Source organism: Pseudophryne corroboree, chromosome 7 (genome assembly GCF_028390025.1).
Source record: "Pseudophryne corroboree isolate aPseCor3 chromosome 7, aPseCor3.hap2, whole genome shotgun sequence".
In the NCBI taxonomy this organism is placed as follows: domain Eukaryota; kingdom Metazoa; phylum Chordata; class Amphibia; order Anura; family Myobatrachidae; genus Pseudophryne; species Pseudophryne corroboree.
The window spans coordinates 358,550,274-358,574,841 of record NC_086450.1 but is presented as its reverse complement, the minus strand read 5'-3'; the positions used below and the strand labels follow the sequence as shown (position 1 = coordinate 358,574,841).

The window sequence follows — 24,568 nt, the reverse complement described above, 5'->3', positions numbered from 1 at the left end:
TTAGCTTAGGTTTTTTACTTTACAGTGAGTCCTGCTGGCAACAGGATCACTGCAACGAGGGACTTAGGGGAGAAGTAGTGAACTCACCTGCGTGCAGAGTGGATTTGCTGCTTGGCTACTGGACACTAGCTCCAGAGGGACGATCACAGGTACAGCCTGGATGGTCACCGGAGCCGCGCCGCCGGCCCCCTTGCAGACGCTGAAGAGAGAAGAGGTCCAAAATCGGCGGCTGAAGACTCCTGAGTCTTCATAAAGGTAGCGCACAGCACTGCAGCTGTGCGCCATTTTCCTCTCAGCACACTTCACACAACAGTCACTGAGGGTGCAGAGCACTGGGGGGGGCGCTCTGAGAGGCAAATAAAAACCTTATTAGAGGCAAAAAATACCTCACATATAGCCCACAGAGGCTATATGGAGATATTTAACCCCTGCCTAACTTCAAAAATAGCGGGAGACGAGCCCGCCGAAAAAGGGGCGGGGCCTATCTCCTCAGCACACAGCGCCATTTTCTCTCACAGAAAAGCTGGAGAGAAGGCTCCCAGGCTCTCCCCTGCACTGCACTACAGAAACAGGGTTAAAACAGAGAGGGGGGGCACTGATTTTGGCGATATTGTATATATATATAAAAGATGCTATAAGGGAGAAACACTTATATAAGGTTGTCCCTATATAATTATAGCGTTTTTGGTGTGTGCTGGCAGACTCTCCCTCTGTCTCCCCAAAGGGCTAGTGGGTCCTGTCCTCTGTCAGAGCATTCCCGGTGTGTGTGCTGTGTGTCGGTACGTGTGTGTCGACATGTATGAGGACGATGTTGGTGAGGAGGCGGAGAAATTGCCTGTAATGGTGATGTCACTCTCTAGGGAGTCGACACCGGAATGGATGGCTTATTTAGAGAATTACGTGAGAATGTCAACACGCTGCAAGGTCGGTTGACGACATGAGACGGCCGACAATCTATTAGGACCGGTCCAGGCGTCTCAGAAACACCGTCAGGGGTTTTAAAAACGCCCATTTACCTCAGTCGGTCGACACAGACACAGACACGGACACTGAATACAGTGTCGACGGTGAATAAACAAACGTATTTCTCATTAGGGCCACACGTTAAGGGCAATGAAGGAGGTGTTACGTGTTTCTGATACTACAAGTACCACAAGAAAGGGTATTATGTGGGAGTGAAAAAACTACCTGTAGTTTTTCCTGAATCAGATAAAATAAAATGAAGTGTGTGATGATGCGTAGGGTTACCCCGATAGCAAATATTGGCGTTATACCCTTTCCCGCCAGAAATTAGGGTACGTTGGGAAACACCCCTTAGGGTGATAAGGCGCTCACACGCTTATCAAGTGGCGTTACCGTCTCCAGATACGGCCGCCCTCAAGGAGCCAGCTGATAGGAAGCTGGAAAAATATCCTAAAAAGTATATACACACATACGGTGGTTATACTGCGACCAGCGATCGCCATCAGCCTGGAGATGCAGTGCTGGGTTGGCTTGGTCGGATTCCCTGACTGAAAATATTTTATTCATGTAGAGCATTTAATAGGATGCATTCTATATATATGTATGTGAGATGCACAGAGGGATATTTGCTCTCTGGCATCAAGATAAGTGCGTTGTCCATATCTCCCAGAAGATGTCAGGGACACGACAGTGGTCAGGTGATACAGATCCCATACGGCAGATGGAAGTATTGCTGTATAAAGGGAAGGAGTTATTTGGGGGTCGGTCCATCGGACCTGGGGACCACAGCAACAGCTGGGAAATCCAACCTTTTTTACCCCAAGTTACATCTCAGCTAAAAAAGACACCGTCTTTTCAGCCTCAATCTTTCCTTTCCCATGAGGGCATGCAGGCAAAAGGCCAGTCATATCTGCCCAGACATAGAGGTAAGGGAAGTAGACTGCAGCAGGCAGCCCTTTCCCAGGAAAAGAAGCCCTCCACCGCGTCTGCCAAGTCCTCAGCATGACGCTGGGGCCGTGCAAGCGGACTCAAGGTGGGGGGGTAGTCTCAAGAGTCTCAGGGCGCAGTGGGATCACTCGCAAGTTGACCCCTAGATCGTACGAGTATTATCCCAGGGGTAAAGATTGGAGAGTCGAGACATCTTCTCCTCGCAGGTTCCTGAAGTCTGCTTTACCAACGGCTCCCTCCGACAGGGAGGCAGCATTGGAAACAATTCACAAGCTGTATATCCAGCAGGTGATAATCAAAGTACCCCTCCTACGACAAGGAAAAGGGTATTATTTTTCCACACTATATTGTGGTACTGAAGCCAGACGGCTTGGTGACACATAGTCTAAATCTAAAATGTTTTGAACACTTACATAAAAGGTTCAAATCGAGATAAAGTCACTCAGAGCAGTGATAGCGAACCGGAAAAAAGGGGACTATATGGTGTCCCTGGACATCAAGGATTACCTCCATGTCCAAATTTTGTCCTTCTCATCAAGGGTACCTCTGGTTCGTGGTACAGAACTGTCAATATCAGTTTCAGACGATGCCGTTTGAATTATCCACGGCACCCCGGGCCTTTTTACCAAGGTAATGGCCGAAAAGATGTTTCTTCAAAGAAAAAAGGCATCTAAATTATCCCTTACTTGCACGACCTAAAAAGGGCAAGTTCCAGAGAACAGTTGGAGGTCGGAAGAGCACTATCTAAAGTAGTTCTTCGACGGCACGACTGGATTCTAAATATTCCAAGAATCGCAGCTGTTTTCCGACGATACGTCTGCTGTTCCTAGGGATGATTCTGGACACGGTTCAGAAAAAGGTTTTTCTTCCCGAGGAAAAAGCCAAGGAGTTATCCGACCTGTCAGGAACCTCCTAAAACCAGGAAAGGTGTCTGTACATCAATGCACAAGAGTCCTGGGAAAAATGGTGGCTTTTTACGAAGCAATTCCATTCGGCAGATTCCATGCAAGAATTTTCCAAAGGGATCTGTTGGACAAATGGTCAGGGTCGCATCCTCAGATGCACCTGCGAATAACCCTGTCGCCAAGGACAAGGGTATATCTTCTGTGGTGGTTGCAAAAGGCTCATCTATTGGAGGGCCGCAGATTCGGCATACAGGATTTGATCCTGGTGACCACGGACGCCAGCCTGAGAGGTTGGGGAGCAGTCACACAAGGAAGAAACTTCCAGGGGGTATGGACGAACCTGGAAAAGTCTCTTCACATAAACATTCTGGTACTAAGAGCAATCTAAAATGCTCTAAGCCAGGCGGAACCACTCCTGCAAGGAAAACCGGTGTTGATTCAGTCGGACAACATCACGGCGGTCGCCCATGTAAACAGACAGGGCGGCACAAGAAGCAGGAGTGCAATGGCAGAAGCTGCCAAGATTCTTCGCTGGGCGGAGAATCACGTAATAGCACTGTCAGCAGTGTTCTTCCCGGGCGTGGACAACTGGGAAGCAGACTTCCTCAGCAGACACGATATTCACCCGGGAGAGGGGGGTCTTCATCCAGAAGTCTTCCACATGCTAATAAACTGTTGGGAAAGACCAATGGTAGACATGATGGCGTCTCGCCTCAACAAGAAACTGGACAAGTATTGCGCCAGGTCAAGAGATCCACAGGCAATAGCTGTGGACGCACTGGTAACACCTTGGGTGTACAAATCAGTATATGTGTTTCCTCCTCTGCCTCTCATACCAAAGGTATTGAAGATTATACGGTGAGGAGGAGTAAGAACAATACTAGTGGCTCCGGATTGGCCAAGAAGGACTTGGTACCCGGAACTTCAAGAGTTGGTCACGGACGACCCGTGCCCTCTACTTCTGAGAAGGGACCTGCTACAACAGGGTCCCTGTCTCTTTCAAGACTTACCGCGGCTGCGTTTGACGGCATGGCGGTTGAACGCCAGATCCTAAAAGGGAAAGGCATTCCAGAAGAAGTCATTCCTACCTTGATTAAGGCAAGGAAGGAAGTCACCGCGAAACATTATCACCGCATTTGGCGAAAATATGTCGCGTGGTGCGAGGATCGGAGTGTTCCGACGGAGGAATTTCAACTGGGTCGTTTCCTACATTTCCTACAATCAGGATTGTCTATGGGTCTCAAATTGAGATCTATTAAGGTTCAAATTTCGGCCCTGTCAATATTCTTCCAAAAAGAATTGGCCTCAGTTCCTGAGGTACAGACTTTTGTTAAAGGAGTACTGCATATACAGCCTCCTGTGGTGCCTCCGGTGGCACCGTGGGATCTAAATGTAGTTTTAGATTTCCTCAAATCCCATTGGTTTGAACCATTGAAAAAGGTGGATTTTAAATATCTCACATGGAAAGTGACTATGTTACTGGCCCTGGCTTCCGCCAGGAGAGTATCTGAATTGGCGGCTTTATCTTATAAAAGCCCTTATCTAATCTTCCATTCGGATAGGGCAGAACTGAGGACTCGTCCGCATTTTCTCCCTAAGGTGGTATCAGCGTTTCACCTGAAGCAACCTATTGTGGTGCCTGCGGCCACTGGCGACTTGGAGGACTCCAAGTTGTTGGACGTTGTCAGAGCCTTAAAAATATACATTTCAAGGACGGCTGAAGTCAGAAAATCTGACTCGCTGTTGATACTATATGCACCCAACAAGTTGGGTGCCCCTGCTTCTAGGCAGACGATTGCTCGTTGGATTTGTAACACAATTCAACTTGCTCATTCTGTGGCAGGCCTGCCACAGCCTAAATCTGTTAAGGCCCATTCCACAAGGAAGGTGGGCTCATCTTGGGCGGCTGCCCGAGGGGTCTCGGCATTACAATTCTGCCGAGCAGCTACGTGGTCGGGGGAAAACACGTTTGTAAAATTCTACAAATTTGATACCCTGGCAAAAGAGGACTTGGAATTCTCTCATTCGGTGCTGCAGAGTCATCCGCACTCTCCCGCCCGTTTGGGAGCTTTGGTATAATCCCCATGGTCCTTTCAGGAACCCCAGCATCCACTTAGGACGATAGAGAATAAGAATTTACTTACCGATAATTCTATTTCTCGGAGTCCGTAGTGGATGCTGGGCGCCCATCCCAAGTGCGGATTATCTGCAATACTGTACATAGTTATTGTTAACAAATTCGGGTTATATTGTTAAGGAGCCATCTTTAAGAGGCTCTTTCTGTTATCATACTGTTAACTGGGTTTAGATCACAAGTTGTACGGTGTGATTGGTGTGGCTGGTATGAGTCTTACCCGGGATTCAAATTGCCTCCCTTATTGTGTACGCTCGTCCGGGCACAGTACCTAACTGGAGTCTGGAGGAGGGTCATAGGGGGAGGAGCCAGTGCACACCACCTGATCTGGTAAAAGCTTTACTTTTTTGTGCCCTGTCTCCTGCGGAGCCGCTATTCCCCATGGTCCTTTCAGGAACCCCAGCATCCACTACGGACTCCGAGAAATAGAATTATCGGTAAGTAAATTCTTATTTTTCTCATACGTCCTAGAGGATGCTGGGGTCACATCAAAAACCATGGGGTTATACCAAAGCTCTAGAATGGGACGACTCTGCGGTACCGAATGACCAAATGTGAGGTCAACCTCGGCCAAGGTAATAAACCTGTAAAACTTAGCCAAATTGTTTGCTAAATAGCTGCTCGGCAAAGTTGCAATGCCGAGACTCCCCAGACAAGCCCACCTTTCTAGTAGAATGGGCCTTCACCTATTTCGGTAACGGCAATCCTGCCGTGAGATGAGCATGCTGAATCGTACCACAGATCCAGCGCGCAACAGTCTGCTTGGAAGCAGGACACCCAATCTTGTTGGGAGCAAACAGGACAACAGAGGCTGTGTTCCTAAAAGGAGCCGTCCTGGCGATATAAATTTTCAAAACTCTGACCACATGCAGAGATTTCGACTCAGCAAAGGCGTCGGTAGTCACAGGCACCACAATAGGTTGATACATGTGGAAAGAAGAAACCACCTTCGGTAGAAATGGTTGACGAGTTTTCCAACTCTGCTCTATCTTCATGGAAAATCAAATAAGGTCTCTTGTGAGACCAGGCCGCTAACTCAGACACTCGACTTGCGTATGCCAAGGCCAACCTGATGACCACTTCCCAAGTGATGAATGTCAACTCCACCTTCTGTAAAGGTTCAAATCAATGAGTGTGAAGGAACTGCAACACCACGTTAAGATCTCATGGTGCCACTGGGGCACAAATGGAGGTTAGATGTTCAACACGCCCTTCACAACAGTCTGAACTTCTGGAAGGGAGTCCAATTTATTATGAAAGAAACCCGATTAGGCCGATTATAATTGAGCCCAAGGTTAGGCCCGCATCCACACCGGCTTGTAGGAAATGGAGAAAACGCCCTAACTGACAAGTCTGGCGTAGGAGTCTTCTTGGATTCACACCAAGAAATTTATTTTCTCCAACTACGGTAGTAATGTTTAGACGTTACTCCTTTTTCCAGCCCAAATAAGCGTGGAGAACAAATACCGTGGGAATACCCTTACGGACTAGGATTTGGCGGTCAACCGTCATGTCGTCAAATGTAACCGCGGTAAGTCCTAATACACGCACGGTCCCTGCCTCAACAGGTAGGGAGGCCAATCCCGGGCCGTTTTTTCAATCCCGGGATTCGGGATTGAAAAACGCTCAATCCCGGGGATTCCCGGGATTGCAGTAGGGAGCAGGGAGAGTAGGAGTGGAAGGCAGTGGAAAAGAGTGTAGGGAGCACGGAGGCTGTAGGGAGCAGCGCTAGAGGGTGGGTGTAGTGTAGGGACTAGGGAGCAGCGCTGGAGGGCGGGTGTAGTGTAGGGACTAGGGAGCAGCGCTGGATAGTGGGTATAGTGTAGGGACTAGGGAGTAGCGCTGGAGGGTGTAGGAAGCGGAGCGGGAGGGAGGCTGAAGCGAGCACCACAGTGAGGGAGGGTTGGTGTCAGTAAAACTACACTTACTATTAGACGGGCGGCAGCCATGGACAAGACGCGCTGAGCGCGCCGGAGGCCTTTCAAATTGTAGTGCTGGCCGTCAGCCAGTCAGAACGGGCAGTCCGGCAGCCAATCAGGAGCTGCTGCGGCCGCTTCCCTGATTGGCCGCCGGTCCACCAGCTGTGATTGGCTGGCGGCCGGCGCTACATTTGAAATGCCGCAGCGGTCTGTGTACATGGCTGCCGCCCGCCTAATGCTGCCGCCCGACTAATAGTAAGTTACTTACACCAACCCTCCCTCGCTGCTGCGTTGCACATGCGCAATGCAATCCCATGAATCCCGGGATTGGAGGCTCCAATCCCGGGATTCAAATCCCGGCATTTTTGGGCCTAAATCCCGGGATCCCGCCGATCCCGATCCCGGGATTGGCCTCCCTAGCAACAGGTCCTTGTGCAAAGGAAAAAGCCAGGGATCTCCTATGAGTAATTCCTGAGATCTGGATACCAAGCTCTTCTTGGCCAGTCTGAGACCATGAGGCTCGCTCGAATTTCCTTTTTATGATCCCAGAACTTTTGGAACGAGAAAACGTATGGAATACATATACCGACTGAAAACACCCACGGTGTCACCTGTGCATTCACTGTTCCTGTTTGAGGGTCCCTTGACCTGGAATTCTGAAGCTTCTTGTTGAGACGAGATGCCATCATTCCTACTTGAGGAAATCCCACCGACATGCCACTTCTCCGAAGATTACTTGAAGGAGGTTTCCCCTCTCCTGGATGGAGATCGTGTCTGCTGAGGAAGTCTGCTTCCCAGTTGTCCACTCATGGAACGACATCACCGACTGAGCGCTTGTATGTTTTCCCGCCCAGCGGAAAATCCTTGTGGTTTCTGCCATTGCCGTCCTGCTTTTCGTTTGTAGAAAACCATTGTAAACGGCCCTTAACTCTAGACCGTTTATGTGGTGACAAGTTTTCTAACTTGACCATCTTCCTTGGAAGTTTTCCCCCCCTGTGTGACTGCCCCCCCCCCCCTGCCTCGGAGGCTTGCAACCGTGGTCGCTAGGATCCAGTCCTGGATCTCGAACCTGCGCCCCTCTAGTAGGTGAGAACTGCGCAGCCACCACAGGAGTGAGATTCTGGACTTGGAAGACAGGATTATCCTCCGGTGTATGTGTAGGTGGGAACCGGACTCCTTGTCCAACAGGTCCCACTGGAACATCCTGGCATGAAACCTGCCAAACAGAGTGGCCTCGTAGGCCACAACCATCTATTCCAGCAACCGAATGTATTGATGAATTGACACTCTTGCTGGTCTCGGTATCTGTTTTACCAGACTCTGGTTCTCCAGAGCCTTTTCCACTGGAAGAAAAAGCATCTCAGTAGGTCTGTGTCTAGTATTATTCCCAAAACAGACAACCACGTCGATGGGACCATCAGTGAATCTGGCCAGTTCAGGAGCCAACCCTGTTGAAGAACTGTCAGGGAGAGTGCAACGTTTTGCACCCACTGGTTTCTTGATCTCGCTGTTATCAGGAGACCCTCCCAGCACGGGATAAATGTGACTCCGTACTAGAGATGGAGAACCATCATTACCGCCATCACCCTGGTGAAATTGGTACTGACCATCCTGAACAACAAACCTCAGGTAAATCTAATGCGGAGGAAAATGTAAGTTGACCTCCTGCATCCTTTTTTCCAGATTGGAGATCACTGCCCTGAGAGATTCCATCTTGGATTTGAATTTCTTTAAGTAGAAATTGAGTGATTTCAGATTTAGGATTGGTCTGACCGAGCCATCTGGCTTCGGGACCACAAGAGGCTTGAATAAAAGCCTTCTCCCTGTAGTGATAGGGGAAATCAGGCCAATGACCTGATCCTGACACAACTCTTGTGTTGGGTCGAATACTAGCTCCCCGTCCGGAGGAGAATCGGTTTATTAGAAAAATTGGTGAGGGGAAACGTCTGGAAACTACGGTATGCGCCCTTAGGACACTATTCGTAAAACCCCCAGGTCCAGGTCCGTTCCAGGACTGACTGAAGAGTTTTAGACGTGGCCCCACCGGTGTGGGCTCCCGCAAGAGAGTCCCAGCGTCATGCGGTGGATGTGGCAGAACAGAGGATGATGTCTGCTCCTGTGATCTTGAAGAGGTTGCGGACCTCTTCCCTTTTCTCCTTCCTCTACCTGCAAAGAAAAGGGAATCTGTATCAATTGGTCCTCAATGACTGCAACAGACAATGATGCGTCATCATCCGATGTGAGGGAACATAGGGCAAGAAAGTAGACTTACCAGCGGTATCTGCCGGGATCAAAATAACTAGGCCGTCACCAAATCAGGCTTCACCTTCCTAGGGAAGAGACCCCATTTCTTCTCGGAGTCAGCCTCAGCATTCCGTTGGTGAATTCACCACGCCCTCCTAGTCGAGACCACCATGGAAATGGGTGGCGAACCCAAGAGTCCCATATCCCCTGCAGTCGCACGAAAGTATGCTGCAGCATCCTTGATATGACCCAATGTACGGAGTATCTCATCTCTCCCCAGGGTATCTATAACGGATGACCAGGTAACTGACCATTTTTGAATACTACTACTCCCCCATGCGCATGCAATGGCAGGTCTAACTGACGTATGCGTGGACACATAACTAGAATATACCGTAGCTTCCTACATATGATCCACTGGCTTTGTGACAGCGCCCCGTGTAGAACAGGGGGTGACTCCCACTTTATTCTATCCGCGGCGGGAGAAGAATAAACAATCGGAATCCTCCTGAGGATTTGAAACCATCATGTCAGGGCCGACCCAGACCTTCTCCACAGAGCGTTCAGCACATGAAAATGAGGAATGTTACTTCAGCTGTATTATAAATTTATCTGTACGTGTATGCATGTGTACAACACACACACACACACATATATATATATATATATATATATATATATATGTATATATATATATATATATATATATATATATATATATATATTACCAGAACAGTCCACACTCTGGCCTTATCCACAAATGCTGGGGTGACTTCCACAGAATTATAAATCGTCATGATCCATCAGTACCAATGTAAATCCAGTAAATAGGAGCACTCACCAGTCTTCATGATAAGAATTTCATGAAGACTGGCGAGTGCTCCTATTTACTGGATTTATATATATATATATATATATATATATATATATATACACATACACATACACACACACACACACACAGCCCTCTGTTCGGAACAGCAGGGTCCTCAGTGACATTAATACGTCCTCCTCATACACTAATCATGCACTAAACGCTCCTTTTTTGGGGGGGATCTCCTCAGGAACCATTATTGTCGACATAGGAAGCCACATCTGTGTCGGTATTAGGGAGTACTTACACATACATATACACACACATACATAGCCTTTTCTGATATGCATCACATTCACATGCAATTCTTTTGCACAGTCAGATATTGGTGGTGCCCACAGGGACTTTTCTCTTAGGAAAACATTCATCCCCCGACATGTTGACACACTTGTACCAAGTACTATAAGGAGTCGGCGGTGCAGACAGGGTCCCTCCCACAGCCGTTTGCGGGAAGCACTCCGCCACCGACATGCGTGTACTAAACACCGACATATAGGGGACAGACTCACAGTAAATTCTGTCAGAGAGACACAGAAAGAGTTTGCCAGCTCATAACCCAGCGCTTAATAGCGGTTTTGAACATTATAGAATGCCCCAAACCTGCAGCAGTTTATATTAAACATATATTTCACCACCTTTACTGCCCCCCCCCCCCCCGTTTTTCACCCTGATACTTTCAGCAGTTTGAGGGAGGACCAGCGTGTTTACAAGAGAAAATGGCGCTGGCTGTGAGCTGTGAGGGCTAAGCCGCGCCCCCTTAATGGCGCGCTTCAGCCCCGCTATTTTTTTCTATAATGACACTGGCGGAGGTTAGGATTTAGTGCCTAGGCACTTGTTATCCACATTGCCAGCCTTAATGAGGATTTTTAAGCTGCCCAGGGCGCCCCCCCTGCGCCCTGTAGTGCCGCTGTGTGTGTGTGGGAGCATGGCGCGCAGCGCGATCGCTGTACAGTACCTCAGAAGCCGTCACTGAAGTCTTTTCTTCTTTTACTCACCTGTCTTCTGACTTCTGGCTCTGCAAGGGGGGTGACGACGGGCTCTGGGAGTGAACCCATAGGCGTACCTAGTGTTCCAAACCCTCAGGAGCTAATGGTGTCCTGTAGCTAAGAAGCGGAGCCTTTAAACTCAGAAGTAGGTCTGACTTCTCTCCCCTAAGTCCCACGATGCAGGGAGATTGTTGCCACCAATCTCCCTGAAAATAAAAAACCTAACAGAGTCTTTTCAGAGAAACTCAGTAGAGCTCCCCTGTGTGTGACCAGTCTCCCTGGGCAGTGCAATTCTAAAACTGGAGTCTGGAGGAGGGGCATAGAGGGAGGAGCCAGTTCACACCCATTCAAAGTCTTAAAGTGCCCATGTCTCCTGCGGATCCCGTCTATACCCCATGGTTCTTGATGTGACACCAGCATCCTCTAGGACGTATGAGAAAATAGATTTCAGGCATCCGTCCACACGCTTCTCTGTCGGTTCCTTTAGTGAGGTGACAGTAGTGACAGGCAGAGTAAAAGATACCACTAAACGGGTGACATGGGAATCCACCGGCGGTGGGTTTTCCCATTTGTTACATAACTCTGCAGGGAGAGGATATCGAGCTAAGACCTGTTTAGGTAAGGGGAATTTCTTCCCTGGCTCAGACCAGGGTTCTCAGCGTATGTCCACTAAATGGTCAGAATGTGGTAATAGAGTTTTAGCTACCTTCTGACATTTAAACTTGTCAGGTTTCTTAGACACCGTAGTGGACTCCTCATCATCATCAGATATTTCGAGGATCCGTCTAATAGCAACCACCAAGTCAGGGACATCAACCTGTAAAGAAGATTCCTTGTCAGAAGCATCTGATTCAGTGTCTGACAGGACAGTTAGTTCCCCATCCATACTTCTGAGAGATGCGTGGATTGTGAGGAGGTAGCAGCCCGCTTAGATGACTCAGGGACACGATTGTGACCTATAGCAGATTTATGTCTAAACAAAGATTGGTTTAATTGCTGCAACTGGTTAGACAAATTATCCACCCAAGGCGGATTAACCATAGGGACAATTTGTGGCTGTAGTGGCACAGGTGATCCCATAGTAGGCGTAAGACAGTCCACCAGAGTACCCAACAGGGGGTCATTCCGAGTTGTTCGTTCGCAAGCTGCTTTTAGCAGCTTTGCACACGCTAAGCCGCCGCCTACTGGGAGTGAATCTTAGCTTATCAAAATTGCGAACGAAAGATTCGCAATATTGCGAAAAGACTTCTCTGTGCAGTTTCTGAGTAGCTCGAGACTTACTCTGCCAGTGCGATCAGTTCAGTGCTTGTCGTTCCTGGTTTGACGTCACAAACACACCCAGCGTTCGCCCAGACACTCCTCCGTTTCTCCAGCCACTCCCGCGTTTTTCCCAGAAACGGTAGCGTTTTTTCACACACTCCCATAAAACGGCCAGTTTCCGCCCAGAAACACCCACTTCCTGTCAATCACATTACGATCACCAGAACGGAGAAAAAACCTCGTAATGCCGTGAGTAAAATACCTAACTGCATAGCAAATTTACTTGGCGCAGTCGCACTGCGGACATTGCGCATGCGCATTAGCGACTAATCGCTCCATTGCGAGAAAAAAATAACGAGCAAACAACTCGGAATGACCCCCAGTGTTGAGAACTTAGCCCAGGGTGGCTCCTGATTGGTTGCAGGAGCTGCGGACTGACTGGGAGAGGTATGGAACACATTATACAGACCATCATATAACACTTCCCCCTCAAGTAAATCCTTGGTGCATGCCCTGCATGAAGCGGGAGCGTCCCCGGACTAACTGCCCTTTTTGTTAGACATTTCAGCAAGAATAGAGCGTATGAGTTCGATAAAGCCAGACAGAGTACAATAACTGAGATTAAATTCTTCAGTATGTGACTGAGTCCCCAGTACACAACACCTGTGAATAAATCGGGTATTAGGTGACCGAGTACACAGTATAATACGTGTAATCGGTAAATACTGTGACGCACTATATAATTGACCCTGACGCACCAAGTCCCTTAGGGTACAGAATATAGTGATAGATATATCTGGTAAACACTGAAAGTGAAATCCACACAGCAGATATAGGCACTTGTTCTTAACTAATGCTGTCTGTATAAAGACATGTAGAATACTTAAGTGTTTGTAAAGTCACAGACCTGCAGTACCAGAGACCAGCCGCAGCTATACACAAGATGGCACCCAGCGTTTCAGTCAGGTAATGAGGGAGAGTGGAAAGCAGCTCCAGGGCAGGAAAATCTGCTCAGAGATGGCGCTCTGGGCAGGGGCCACAGGTCAAGCGCCGGCTCCCCTATGCTGGTCCTCACCGCCTGGTACTACGGAGTCTTATTAACGTGGGCGTTCGTACACCCGACCTGTACGCCTATTCCCTGGCAGTTATAGTGGGGTCCCTGTGCGCAACAGTGTCCACCCCAGCCGCCAGCGTCACAGTCTGTCTCCCTAGACTGAGAACGGAACGCGATTTAGCAGCGGGTCCCGCCTGGGGGACCCTCTTACTTCCTCCCTTCTGTAGCAGCCACGCGAACCAAGAGGCGGAGTGTCTCCGCCTCAAGTACCCAGGAAACGGGGCCGCTGGAGTATGCGACGCCGCTTGGGAGGTGATGGAGCCGCAGCGCTGAATGTCACTCTGACATATAACAGTTCTTCAGCCCTTGAAGTCTTCTTAGAAATCTTTTTTATTTTTAGGGCTGCACTGAGCTCACAGTGCCTGGAGGCCCCAATGCATCCTGGGACAGCTAAAGCTTTAAGCGGTTGATGCCTGAATCAAGATCCATCTCTACACCCAATGTATTCCCTGTGGAACACAGTGTACCCTGCTTCAGAAAAAATAGGATTTTAATACCTACCGGTAAATCCTTTTCTCTTAGTCCATAGAGGATGCTGGGGATGCTTCAAGAACCATGGGGTATAGAAGGGATCCGCAGGAGACATGGACACTTTAAGACTTTAAATGGGTGTGAACTGGCTCCTCCCTCTATGCCCCTCTTCCAGACTCCAGTTATAGGAACTGTGCCCAGGGAGACGGACATTTCGAGGAAAATAATTTATTTAACTATTTTTTAAAACTAAGGTGAGATACATACCAGCTCACACCTCAAACACGCCGTACAACATGGCATTCAACAACAACGCATGCAATGGCATGACTAACATCAGTCACAAACTGACTGAACTCAACACAACATGTGTGTAACCATAACCAATAACTGCAGATTCAGCACGCACTGGGACGGGCGCCCAGCATCCTCTACGGACTAAGAGAAAAGGATTTACCGGTAGGTATTAAAATCCTATTTTCTCATACGTCCTAGAGGATGCTGGGGATGCTTCAAGAACCATGGGGTTTATACCAAAGCTCTAGAACGGGTGGGAGAGTGCGGATGACTCTGCAGCACCGATTGACCAAACAAGAGGTCCTCCTCAGCCAGGGTATCAAACTTGTAAAACTTCGCAAAGGTGTTTGAACTCCGACCAAGTAGACTCTCGGCACAGCTGTAACGCCGAGACCCCTCGGGCAGCCGCCCAGGAAGAGCCCACCTTTCTGGTAGAATGGGCTTTCACCGATTTCGGTAACGGCAATCCTGCCGTAGCATGAGCCTGCTGAATCGTATTACAGATCCAGCGCGCAATAGTCTGCTTTGAAGCAGGAGCCCCAATCTTGTTGGGAGCCCACAGGACAAACAGAGCCTCCGTTGTCCTAATTTGAGCCGTTATGGCGACAGATTTTCAAAGCTCTGACCACATCGAGAGACTTCGATTCCGCCAAGGCGTCAGTAGCCACTGGCACCACAATAGGTTGGTTTACGTGAAACGATGAAACCACTTTTGGCAGAAATTGCTGACAAGTTCTCAACTCTGCTCTATCAGCATGGAAGATTAAATAGGGGCTCTTGTGAGACAAAGCCGCCAAGTCAGATACCCGCCTTGCGGATGCCAAGACCAACAACATGACTACTTTCCAAGTAAGGAATTTTAACTCAACCTTGCGCAAAGGTTCAAACCAATGCGATTGCAGGAACTGCAATACCACATTAAGATCCCACGGTGCCACAGGAGGCACAAATGGAGGTTGGATGTGCAGCACGCCTTTCACGAAGGTCTGAACTTCTGGAAGGGAGGCCAATTCTTTCTGAAAGAAGATTGATAAGGCTGAAATCTGTACTTTAATAGAGCCTAACTTTAGGCCTGCATCCACACCTGCTTCCAAAAAATGGAGTAAACGCCCCAGCTGAAATTCTTCTGTAGGAGCCTTCTTGGATTCACACCAAGACACATATTTCCTCCAAATACGGTGGTAATGCTTTGCCGTTACTTCTTTCCTAGCCTGAAGTAGTGTGGGAATGACTTCACTGGGAATACCCTTTCGGGCTAGGATTTGGCGTTCAACTGCCATGCCGTCAAACGCAGCCGCGGTAAGTCTTGATACACGCACGGTCCTTGTTGTAACAGGTCCTCCCATAGCGGAAGAAGCCAGGGATCTTCTATGAGCAACTCCTGAAGATCTGGATACCAAGCCCTCCTTGGCCAGTCTGGAACAATGAGTATCGCCTGAACCCTTGTTCTTCTTATATTCTTTATCACCTTTGGAATGAGTGGAAGTGGAGGGAACACAGACCGACGGAAACACCCACGGTGTCACAAGGGCATCCACCACTAATGCTTGAGGGTCCCTCAACCTGGAACAATATCTCTGAAGTTTCTTGTTGAGGCGGGACGCCATCATGTCTATTTGAGGAATTCCCCAACGACTTGTCACTTCTGCAAAGACCTCTTGATGAAGACCCCACTCTCCTGGATGGAGATCGTGTCTGCTGAGGAAGTCTGCTTCCCAGTTGTCCACTCCTGGAATGAAGACTGCTGACAGAGCGCTTGCATGTCTCTCCGCCCAGCGAAGAACTTTTGTGGCCTCGGCCATCGCCGCTCTGCTCCTTGTTCCGCCCTGGCGGTTTATGTACGCCACTGCTGTTACGTTGTCTGACTGAATCAAGACGGGCAGACCGCGAAGAAGATGTTCCGCTTGCAGAATGCCGTTGTAAATGGCCCTTAATTCCAGAATGTTTATGTGCAGACAAGCTTCCTGGCTTGACCATTTTCCCTGAAAATTTCTCACCTGTGTGACTGCTCCCCATCCTCGGAGACTTGCATCTGTGGTCACCAGGATCCAATCCTGAATCCCGAACCTGCGGCCCTCCAGAAGGTGAGAACTGTGCAGCCACCACAGGAGGGAGATCCTGGTCCTGGAAGATAGGTTTATTTTCCGATGCATGTCCAGGTGAGACCCGGACCACTTGTCCAACAGGTACCAATGAAACACCCCGGCATGGAACCTGCCATACTGAATGGCCTCATAGGCCGCCACCATCTTCCCCAGCAACAGAGTGCATTGAAGAATCGACACTCTTGTTGGTTTCAGAATCTGTTTTACCATGTTCTGTATTTCCAGAGCCTTTTCCACTGGAAGAAAAATTCTCTAATTCTGTATCCAGAATCATGCCCAGGAATGACAGCCGTGTCGTCGGAACCAACTGTGACTTTGGCAAGTTTAGGAGCCAACCATGTTGTTGCAGAATCGTCAGCGATAGCGCAACATTTTTCATCAATTGCTCCTTGGATCTCGCCTTTATGAGGAGATCGTCCAAGTACGGAATAATTGTAATTCCCTGCTTGCGCAGGAGAACCATCATTTCCGCCATAACCTTGGTGAAAATCCTTGGAGCCGTGGACAGACCAAACGGCAATGTCTGAAATTGGTAATGACAATCCTGAACAGCAAACTTCAGGTATGCCTGATGTGCAGGATATATGGGGACGTGTAAGTAGGCATCCTTTGTGTTGACCGACACCATGAAATCTCCCTCCTCCAAAACTGGAGATCACTGCTCGGAGAGATTCCATCTTGAATTTGATTTTTTTCAGAAAGAAATTGAGGGATTTTAGGTTCAGAATCGGTCTGACTGAGCCGTCCGGCTTCGGGACCACGAACAGACTCGAATAAAAACCCTCCCCCCATTGTGACGGGGGTACCGTGACAATGACCTGATTTTGACACAGCTGTAGTATTGCCGCGCATACTACCTCCCTTTCTAGATGAGAAGCTGCCAAGGCCGATTTGAAAAATCGGTGAGGGGGCACGTCTTGAAACTCTAATTTGTACCCTTGGGTTACTATTTCCAATATCCAAGGATCCAGGTCCGAGTGTACCCAGACCTGACTGAAGAGTCTGAGACGTGCCCCCACCGATGCGGACTCCCGCAGAGGAGCCCCAGCGTCATGCGGTGGATTTGGTAGAAGTCGGAGAGGACTTCTGCTCTTGGAAACTTGCCACAGCCTGTGACCTCTTTCCCCTTCCTCTTCCCCTCGCAGCAAGGAAGGAGGACCCTCGTCCTTTTTTGAATTTATTGGGACGAAAGGACTGCATCTGATAGTGGGGCGTTTTCTTCTGTTGTGCAGGAACATAAGGTAAAAATGACGACTTACCCGTGGTAGCCGTAGATACCAGGTCAGTGAGGCCATCACCAAACAAGACACTACCGTTAAACGGTAAAGACTCCATCGCCTTCTTAGAGTCAGCATCAGCATTCCATTGATGAATCCACAATGCTCTCCTAGCTGAGACTGCCATGGCATTGGCAAAAGGCCAATATCCCTTACAGCTTCTTTTAAGTATGCTGCAGCGTCCCTGATATGACCCAGAGTCAAAAGTACGCTATCCCTGTCTAGGGAATCTCTCTCAGATGACAAGTTATCTGCCCACTTTTCAATAGCGCTACTCACCCATGCCGAAGCAACGGCAGGCCTGATTAGCGAACCCGTAGGGACATAAATGGATTTTTGTGTATTTTCCTGCTTATGATCCGCAAGATCCTTTAGGGCTGCCGTGTCAGGAGACGGAAGCGCCACCTTTTTGGATAGACGCGATAGAGCTTTATCCACCGTGGGGTTGACTCCCACTTTTCCCTGTCCCCAAAAGGAAACGGATATGCCACTGGAATTCTTTTGGGGACCTGTACCTTCTTGTCAGGATTTTCACAAGCCTATTCAAAAAGAGCGTTCAGTTCAAGAGAGGGAGGAAATGTTACCTCAGGTTTCTTTCCTTTATACATACAGACCCTAGTATCAGGAACAGCAGGGTCCTCTGTTATATGCAACACTTCTTTTATCGCCACAATCATGTACTGAATGCTCTTAGCCAATTTAGGATTCAATCTGGCGTCACTATAGTCGACACTGGAATTAGAGTCCGTGTCGGTATCCGTATCTGTTATCTGGGTAAATGCACGTTTCTGTGACCCCGAAGGGGTGTGAGCTTGTGACAAAGCATCTTCCATGGATTTCCTCCATGACTGGATTTTAGACTCAGATTTATCTAATCTCTTAGTCAACCGAGCCACATTAGCATTCAAAACACTCAACATATTTACCCAATCAGCCGTCGGCAGTGCCGACACGGTCACTCCCACAGCCTTTTCTGTCCCCACTCCAGCCCTCTCCTGGGAAGAGCATTCAGCCTCAGACATGTCGACACACACGTACCGACACCCACAACAACACTGGGGCTATAGGAGACAGACCCACAACAAAGCCTGTTAGAGAAACACAGAGGGAGTTCTGCCAGCTCACAACCCAGCGCCTATCCCGGTTCTGAAGCGAGTAAATTACTGCCCAGACCTGTCAGCGCTTTTACTTTAAACTAATTAGCACCAAATCTCTTGTGCTCCCCCCCCCCCGTTTTGCACCCTGTTACTTGTACAGCAGTGTGGGAGGCCAAGCTCAGCGGCTCTGCAGTTTCTGTGAAGAGAAAATGGCGCTGGTCAGAGCTGTGAGGGCTAAGCCGCGCCCCCTTAATGGCGCGCTTCAGTTCCGCTTAATTTTTTATCTTTATACTGGCGGGGGTCTGTAATTAGTGCCCAGGCACTTCATACACTTTCTGCCAGTCGCTAAATTGAGGATTTATGCTGCCCAGGGCGCCCCCCCTGCGCTCTGCACCCTGTAGTGCCGTTCATATGTGGGAGCATGGCGCGCAGCGTGGCCGCTGCGCGGTACCTCAACAAGCCGTCTTCTGCCGTCACTGAAGTCTTCGGATCTTTTGCTACTCACCCGGCTACTATCCTCTGGCTCTGCAAGGGGGGTGACGGCGCGGCTTCGGGAACGAGCAGCTAGGCGCACCAAGTGATCGGACCCTCTGGAGCTAATGGTGTCTAGTAGCCTATGAAGCAGAACCTTTGAACTCACAGAAGTAGGCCTGCTTCTCTCCCCTCAGTCCCACGATGCAGGGAGCCTGTTGCCAGCAGGTCTCCCTGAAAATAATAAACCTACAAAGTCTATTTTCTAAGAAACTCTGGAGAGCACCTCAGTGTGCATCCAGTCTCACAGGACACAGAATCTAACTGGAGTCTGGAGGAGGGGCATAGAGGGAGGAGCCAGTTCACACCCATTTAAAGTCTTAAAGTGCCCATGTCTCCTGCGGATCCCGTCTATACCCCATGGTTCTTGAAGCATCCCCAGCATCCTCTAGGACGTATGAGAAATAAATATAATAATAATAATAATATTATATACACAGTATATATACATATCTACTATAAGACCCCATTCCAGAAATCTGACAGCCCTAGGTGAAAGATGTAACAAATTTCTGACATATCCTCTAACTAATTATGGGGCAGGTGTATTAAACCTGGAGAAGTGAAGTGATAAAGCAGTGATAAGTGCAGGGTGATAACGCAACAGCCAGTCAGCCCCTAACTGTTAATCTACATAATGGAGCTGATTGGCTGGTGCGTTATCACCTTGCACTTATCACTGGTTTATCACTTCTCGAGGCTTAATACATCTGCCCCTATGTTTCATATGATGTCTGCTCTGTACACCTAAAAGCAGTCACTGCATTGTAGTACTATGCTTAACTATCTTCAAGTTCAATACCACAGGCTAATGTAACTGGTGAGATTATGTTCTCAATGTAACACACTGTCCATAACTTGCATGGACCCCAGATTGATAAGATGTAAATTCAGATATAATATACTTTGCATTATGACCTACTGTTGTTCTAAGAGGACGCGGTTAGGATCCCGGCATTCGGGATGCCAGCTGTCATATGACAGATGCCAGAATCCCAACACCCCTTGGAATCCTGGCGCCGAAACACCGACCACAGACATCCTGAAGGTAAGCATTGCGATGATTGTTAGTGTTAGGCACTACAGGGGGTGGGGGGTTTAGCCATAGCCCCCAACCCCCAAGTCTTACCTCTACCCGCAACCCCCCAAATCGTAGCCTTTTCCGCCACCTCAGGCAGCTAAGAGTTAGGGGACAGGTAAAATAACTACCCCATCACCTGTCGTCATGCCGGTGTCGGTCATGTGACCACCGGCATCCCGACCGCCAGTAAGGTGTATGTATCTGCAGTCACTGGCAATTACCATAAGATGGAACTATGTATTTTAACTTTTCAAAGATCGAAGTTCCAATTTTGCGGTTTCTCAGGGCGTCTATCACAGGGGCATAAAGTGAAAACAACCTCAAAAACAACCATCTGTGTCTTCTTGTTGACTCGTTGTTGTACAAGGCTTCATAATGTGGGGCTATCATTTGGCCCAGGAGTGTACGTGTCCACATTGCAATCAGTGCAATTTGACCACCCATGTGTGAGAGGCCATACTGCACATAATAAAGTGTTTTGGTACCATTACTAAACATCTAAGAATAGATGAAAAGATATTACTTAATAAAATAAATATTATGCAAACATTTTTTTATGGCAATTTGGCCACTAGGGGCAGTGTCCCACTGGAGCCCATGGAGAAGTAAGTTTTTCTTTAATATGGAACAGGACTTCACTAACTCATGTGATTATTTCATACTTGACTACTCTCCTGAAAGTTCTGGGATACTCACAATTTTTTCAGGTTGTCTCCTGCACCCCCAGAAAAGTGGGCACCCCTCTCGCGATAGGGAGATGATGCCATGAATTGCAGTTTCCATGGCGGAAAGGGGTGGGACTAAAATTATGCAAATCATGCTGGTTTTAGCTCTACCCCTTCCAACTTCGGCATCCCGAATAGGTTCACTATCCCACTCGGCTGGGTTGCCGAGCAAGAACAAACCACTGTTCTGGAGAGATAAGACGCGGAGGGGGATGGGGAGAGGTTAGCTTTAGGCCGTGGGGAGAAGGGATGGGGTAGGGTTAGGCTGAGCCCCGGGGCTGTTAGGTTTAGGCTGCGGAGAGTGGTGGGTTAGGGTCAGCCACCCCCAGGTAGAGTTAGGCTACAGAGGGGTTAGATTTAGGCTGCGGGGAGGGGAGGTTAGGGTTAGGCACCTCCGACGAGGGTTAGAGTTATGCTGCAGGGGGAGGATAGGGGCCAGAAGGAGAACGCAAGTATGCTTACTTCCCCTGTCAGGATTCCGACCATCTTTGGTTCTAACTCAACCTATGTGTAGGATAGAACACATACCATGTAAAAATAAATCCTATCTGTGCGCAACTTGTACAGAACTATAAGACCCATATGCCATCCCAGAACCTTGTATTTCCTCATCAGATGGAGACACACAGGTTGCCTAAACCCATTAAAGTAATTTTAGATTTAAAAATAAATAAATAAAGCTTGCACCAATGTGGAGATGTACTGTCTTTAGATAATAAACACTTAAGGCTCAGTGTCCATTTGTGACTCATGGCTACAGCAGAATTGCAGCTTTAAGGGCTACAGGAAGTGGGATATCAAAACATTATAATAGCACCAGGAAGTGTCCCAATAGCATGACAAGCTGCACAAAGTGTGAGATATTATCAGCTCTCCAGATTCAGTTCCTTTTAACTCAGCAACCAAGACAGACAAGACATGGAACCACCAGGCTTACGAGGATTTATTTTTTTCACTTCTATCCTCATACTTGATCATTACCGTAAGTCATATACATTCTATAATTATTTCCACGGCAGTACAGACTTCTTCCTGCCGGTGCCGATTTAGCTCATTAGTGGGCCCCTGAATCTTTCTTTTGCAATAAAATAAAATCGTTTTCAGCGAGAACTACAAGTTGCCAACGTATGTAGAAAGCCTGTCCTCTGTCAAAATTCAGTACAAAAAAAGGTTGGAAATTGGTTTAAAAGTATTTTATAAATAGATTAAAATTAGGTTGGTGGAACTACTGTTTCATGTAATAAATAATAAATGGGAACTGACATCTGGGGGTAAGCATCGGTTTTGAGAGAAGCATCAAATTTCTGGCGGGTTTGCAATTCACTGATTTACTAATGGCAAATCTAATGGGAATCTACCAAGAACATAGACTTTAGAACACAACAGAACATCAGCTCACTATGTAGAATTCCCCAAGTTACTCATACCCCTTTCAGACCGCCAGCTTGTAACCCGGGTTATTGCACAAGAGAGTGTAGTAACCCGGGTTGCTGTGCTGTCTGAAAGGGCCCAGGGTTGATTACGGCTTCAACCCGGATCGCTGTGCGGTGTGAACGGGCTGCCGGGTCGATGCGACCCGTTTCCCATTCACACTGTATGGACAGGCGGCGCTTGGAGATCATCGGATCTCCAAGCGCCGTCACCAACCCGGCAATATGCCGGGCTGGGGACAGCAGGTGTGAAAGGGTTCAGATGGGTTACACACGGGAAGCACCCATGTACAGCTCCCAGGTGCGACACGCCAACAGTGGTCTGAAAGGGGTATAAGTATCTTCTTTAGAAACCGACCAAAATCAGACAAGAAACCTGCCCAAATAATAGACTTGCCCCTGGCAGGCGAGGTGATATAAGGAACTGCACAGATTAGTATGATATGTGAAGCATGTGTAAAAAAATAAATAAATAAAAATAATAATAATAACAATAATAACAATAATAAAAATAAATTGACCAGCCCCAAGCCTCTGAGCCTAGGCTTGTGTTAACAACAAGGGGAATGCGGAAAGAATGTGCCCCCCCCCCCCTTATTTTCCAATTACTGACATTAGGCTGAACCACCAGGGCAGCATACACTATAGCAGAAGAACACATAGCGCGGGGTCCCCAGCCAGAAATGCAACCAGTCCTGGACTGGCTGGAAAACCTAGGGAAATAGGGATCTCCCCACCCCCTCCAAATTCCTCCCCACCCACCTCCCCCCCTACAGAACAACCAACCCTGGGCTTCAACTCCAGGGTTCTTCAATGCACCCCGTCTTGGGGCTTTGGGTGCAGAGGTTATAGCATAATTCAAGTTAAAATAATATTTTTCTTTACAGTAGCACTACAGGTCCCAGCAAGCCTCCCCATGCAAGATGGTACTGGTGAAATCACAAGTGCCAGCATGCATGGGTATAAATGGCCTGCTAGTACCTGTAAAAAAAATATTATTAAATAAAAAAACAGGACTCACACAATGGGGGCTATCCTATTGGCCCCAATAAGATGGTGTGAGCCACGGCTTATCCGGGATTTTGTTTCACCTGCATCAGGTAGGAAAAACGAAATCCTTGAAAGCAGCTCCGTTTTCGGGGCTGCGAAAACACACAGGTTTTACTAAGCCTGTGCGTTTTTGTGAAAAACAAAAAGCAATTTTTATTTTTTTATTTTTTTTACAGGTGATTAAGCCTGTAAAAAAATATTGGTGAAACATCGGGAAAAATTGTGATAAACGGACGTTTTTCGCACCTGATGTTTTATTCATGCCTAATTGGATACCCACCTAAAGACTGTCGTATTCTTCATTAAATAGACATCCTAAGCACACCCTCATTTACCACTCACAAAATGAATGGGGTTCACGTCAATCTTGGGTTCTGATTGGTCAGTTTGCAGCAGTTGACACTGAGCAATCAGCGTGGCCCCGTTCGTTCCCATGGAGAGTGTCCCTGAGTGCACATCCCTAGTGACTCCAGCCCTAGGCTAGCCAGTCGAGGGATGATTGCAATTATGGCAGGGAAACCCTACGATGTGTGACTCTCAGCTATAGCGTCAGCTGCTCAGAACGGAGCTGGTTATCACTGGTGGGGCGCTAACATCATTGATTTTTTATTTTATACTTTTAACACTTTTTTAATGCAACAATACTGCACGGATTATAATGATCTGTGCCGTGCTTGAAATCCGCCGCAGGTTGATGGCGAATTGTCGACAGATTTGCGGCAGAATAGTTGGTTGAAATCAGACAGGGTATCAATGGTGGATTACAAATTCCAGTCACACCCGATGCATAGTAAATTCTGTATTGTTTTGTTTTTAGACTGCAATCTGCTGCTGATTTTCAATTGACAGCAAGGGTGATGCTTAGTAAATTGACCCACTAGTCTAGAAAATAGAAAAACTATTAGCGGTCAACTGAACGTCTAATGGCCACTTTAGCAGATTCTAAAACCACTGCTTACTACATTTTCATTCACTACACTTATAATTATCTTGCCATAAACTGAGAAACCCAAATTAACAGACACATTTGGAAAAGGCTTGGGTCCTAATATATAGTATGGGGTGCGCTGTATGGCCTCAACTAATATTTGGTTACATGGATGACTAATTATTTTGTATTATTATTTATTATATACAGATTGGATACTATAATATGC

The 24,568-nt window shown here is 47.9% G+C and overlaps 2 protein-coding genes across 2 annotated transcripts in view; one reads left to right on the top strand and one right to left on the bottom strand.

The window, feature by feature from the left end:
- METTL9 (methyltransferase 9, His-X-His N1(pi)-histidine) overlaps positions 1-24,568 on the bottom strand; it is a 142,131-nt gene that overhangs the window by 20,889 nt on the left and 96,674 nt on the right. The gene's annotated exons all lie outside the window — the stretch shown is intronic.
- IGSF6 (immunoglobulin superfamily member 6) overlaps positions 21,833-24,568 on the top strand; it is a 30,676-nt gene continuing 27,940 nt past the window's right edge. Inside the window, exon 1 of the mRNA XM_063934461.1 lies at positions 21,833-21,913. Coding sequence (XP_063790531.1) covers positions 21,850-21,913 — 64 coding nt within the window. The 5' untranslated portion in view covers positions 21,833-21,849. The remainder of the gene's footprint in view (positions 21,914-24,568) is intronic.